The following is a 2,967-nucleotide window of genomic DNA, read 5'->3' as shown; positions in this document are numbered from 1 at the left end:
ATCACTCTTTGTCATAAATTCCTGCAGCTGCTTCAGAGTTGCTGTAGGCCTCTTGGTTGCCTCTCTGACCAGTTTTCTCCTGGCTCTTTCATCCAGTTTGGACTCGGAGCGACGTCCTGATGCAGGGAGGGTCTGTGTTTTACCAAATATCTTCCACTTCTTAATAATAGACTTCACTGTGCTTCTGGGCATTGATAAAGCCTTTGAAACTTTTTTGTATCCATCTCCTGACTTGAGCCTGTCCACAACTTTATCCCGGATATCTTTTGACAGTGCCTTGCCACCCATAGTTGATTGTTTGCTTCGGTTACACTACCAAGGACTGAAATGCTCCAGGAAAGCTCTTTTCATGCTGAGCTAATCAAAATACAGATGATAACAGTTGAAAGTCAAATGGCTTTGTGTGCATTGAGAAGGTGATTGTCTACACCTGATTGAGTTTACAAGTCATTTTTAGGAGAGGGGTGATCCTTTTTCCAACTCACTGATTCTGTTTTTTAATTTTAAATTTTTTTTCTGACATGTTGGTGTTACATCTTTCACTTGGACATTATAAGTTGCACTGAGTAAATACAGCTGGATAAAACAAAAACTGGCTGCAAAGCAACAAAATATGATTATTTTAAAGGGGGATGATTCTTTTCTATACCCACTGTAAATCAAAATTGACAGAAGTTTCTCTCCATGCTAACATTACATTACACCCTTTGCTTTCTGTTTCTCTTTGTCATTCTCTTTCTTTTCTCTCCACTTTAGATGCTTCATCCTCAAGCAGTCGGCGCAGTTTCCCTCCATCTTTCTGGGACAGTAACTACCCCTCTCCACCCAGCCGACCCCACTGTGATCCCACAGGCGTTCCTAGCTATGCTATGGACCCCTACGCCCAGGCCCTGCACCCGGGTCTGCCTCACTCACACGCTCACCCGCACCCATCAGAGTCCTGGAGCTACTCTCAGAGCCAGCCCTATCCCCCCCCACGGCCCCTCCATGAACTGTACTCCCCTCCTGGGCTGGATGCCCACTACGGACCCCTACTGATGCCTGCTGTCCGGCCGCCTCATCTTCCGACGCTGCCCAGGCATTATGATGTGGGAAAGCTGGAACCCACCCCAACATGGCCAGGGTTGCTTCCGCCTGGGGAAGTGGCACAAAGTCTGGCTCTCAACATGGAATCAAGTAAGGTGATCTAATGTAGGGAAATAAAATGCAAATACTGAGGTTATTGTAGTTAATCTTTTTATTGAATTTGTGCTTTTCATATTTAATGAATATGAATGTTAATTAATATGAATATTTAATGATATTTTTAAAAAAAAGAACATTTAAACATTCTACCAGATAAATAATGTATTTAAATGTTACATAAATTAAATATTAGCAAAATTAAAGAAATTGCATTGTGACATTTCAAGAGAAATTAATACATTTTAATATTTAGAGATATAATTATATGTTCAGAAAGGGTTTATGGTTTATGGCTCAAGGTCATAAAACTACAAGGTGCTTCTTGTAATTCTCTAATGCTGATATTTGTACAAATATCCAATGAACATTTATCAACCGTTTATTAAACATAATCTTGGCAACATCTTAAAATCGCAAAAATAAGTAACAAAATGTGATAAAAAAGGAGAATTTTATGTGTCTCTGAAGAGTGTACTTCTAAAAATGATTATTATGTTAGTGATTTATATTGATTAGGTTATCACTTTAAAAAGGGAAAACATGGCAAGGTTGCTGTATAACCTGACTACGCAACATCTAAAATGTCTATATTAACAAATAGTACAAGTCAGCATGAGCTATTCATCAAACTTCAAAGCTATTCATTCAAAAACAAATTTTTAAACATGTAAAACGGACACAATCCTTTTTTGTAGAGAGATCCATAGAATTGTACTTATAATCCCAGAGACGTGTCTCATGATCAATCATTTAAGGCAGTTGCAATCTGTGACACAAGAGTACAATACATAAAACATAATAAGTAAAAATATAAAAACTAAATATAATACTTAAAAATACATAAAACCGCTCACAATTTTTTATTTTTTTTTTATTTTTTTTTAGCTCTAGCATTTTAGCTATTTTTCCTTTTTAAACATTGTGGAAACTTCATCAGTAATTTGCTGGTAAACTCTCAGTTTGGAAAACAAAGCTATTAAGTTTTCATATGTGCTACAGAACTTCATTTTCCAAACTGAGAGTTTACCAGCAAATTACTGATCAAATTTTCACAATGTTCTATTTAGAAAAGTGCATGAATTATGTTAAAAGCAAACGAGCCACACACCCTCCAGGTTAATGGCAGGAAATGGATTGTTTGGCCTCAGTTGTTGGTGCTTGTTATATAGAGGGTTTGCAGCCACCATGGAGATTGTGTGTGTGAATGGGTCCTCCTTGTTTTCAGCCATTGTGTTCATGTCTGCTTTGCACCGCAGGTCTCCAGCACCACAAGAAAGGGAAGGAGCTCTACTGGTTTTAATGAGAAGCCCTTCATCGACCATCCAATTAAAGTCTGCAGTTTGGCCCATTGTAGCCGAACCGTTGTTTCTTTAGCCTCCACACACAGCGGCTCTCTTCACCAGCTCTGCACACACTCTGAACACGCTCCAGCACTATTGGTGTGCACCATGGAGATATGAACATAGGGTGATGAGAGAACACCTTGGGGAGGCAGGGGCGCTAGACCACATGGTCTTTCTGTTTTTTGATCTGTTTTTCTCTTTTTGATCTTTTTAAAATTAATTTATTGTGGTGTAAAAATCCAGCTTGCCCTCTACAGTTCTTTGTTTCGACGGTGAGATGCAAGAAACATTGCATGGTGCAGTATATACACAAAATGATATATTTTCTAAAAATCTGGCTGTTTATATTTTGATTGAATAAGGATGGCAGCAATGTGTTTTTATTGTTTCTTTGCATAATTTTTTCTTCTCATGTACAGTATTTTTATGTATATATATA

General features: G+C 38.0%; 1 protein-coding gene across 1 annotated transcript in view; it reads left to right on the top strand.

Annotated features, from left to right (window-relative positions):
- vgll2b (vestigial-like family member 2b) overlaps positions 1–2,860 on the top strand; it is a 10,798-nt gene extending 7,938 nt beyond the window's left edge. Inside the window, exons 3-4 of the mRNA XM_016517104.1 lie at positions 757–1,176; positions 2,442–2,860. Of these exons, the coding sequence (XP_016372590.1) occupies positions 757–1,176; positions 2,442–2,485 (464 nt within the window). The 3' untranslated portion in view covers positions 2,486–2,860. The remainder of the gene's footprint in view (positions 1–756; positions 1,177–2,441) is intronic.
- Positions 2,861–2,967: the final 107 nt, after the last annotated feature.

The sequence above is a fragment of the Sinocyclocheilus rhinocerous genome, unplaced genomic scaffold, assembly GCF_001515625.1.
Source record: "Sinocyclocheilus rhinocerous isolate Xijiao unplaced genomic scaffold, SAMN03320098_v1.1 scaffold2117, whole genome shotgun sequence".
Classification (NCBI taxonomy): domain Eukaryota; kingdom Metazoa; phylum Chordata; class Actinopteri; order Cypriniformes; family Cyprinidae; genus Sinocyclocheilus; species Sinocyclocheilus rhinocerous.
The sequence above is the reverse complement of the archived record's forward strand: the minus strand, read 5'-3'. Positions and strand labels throughout refer to the sequence as shown.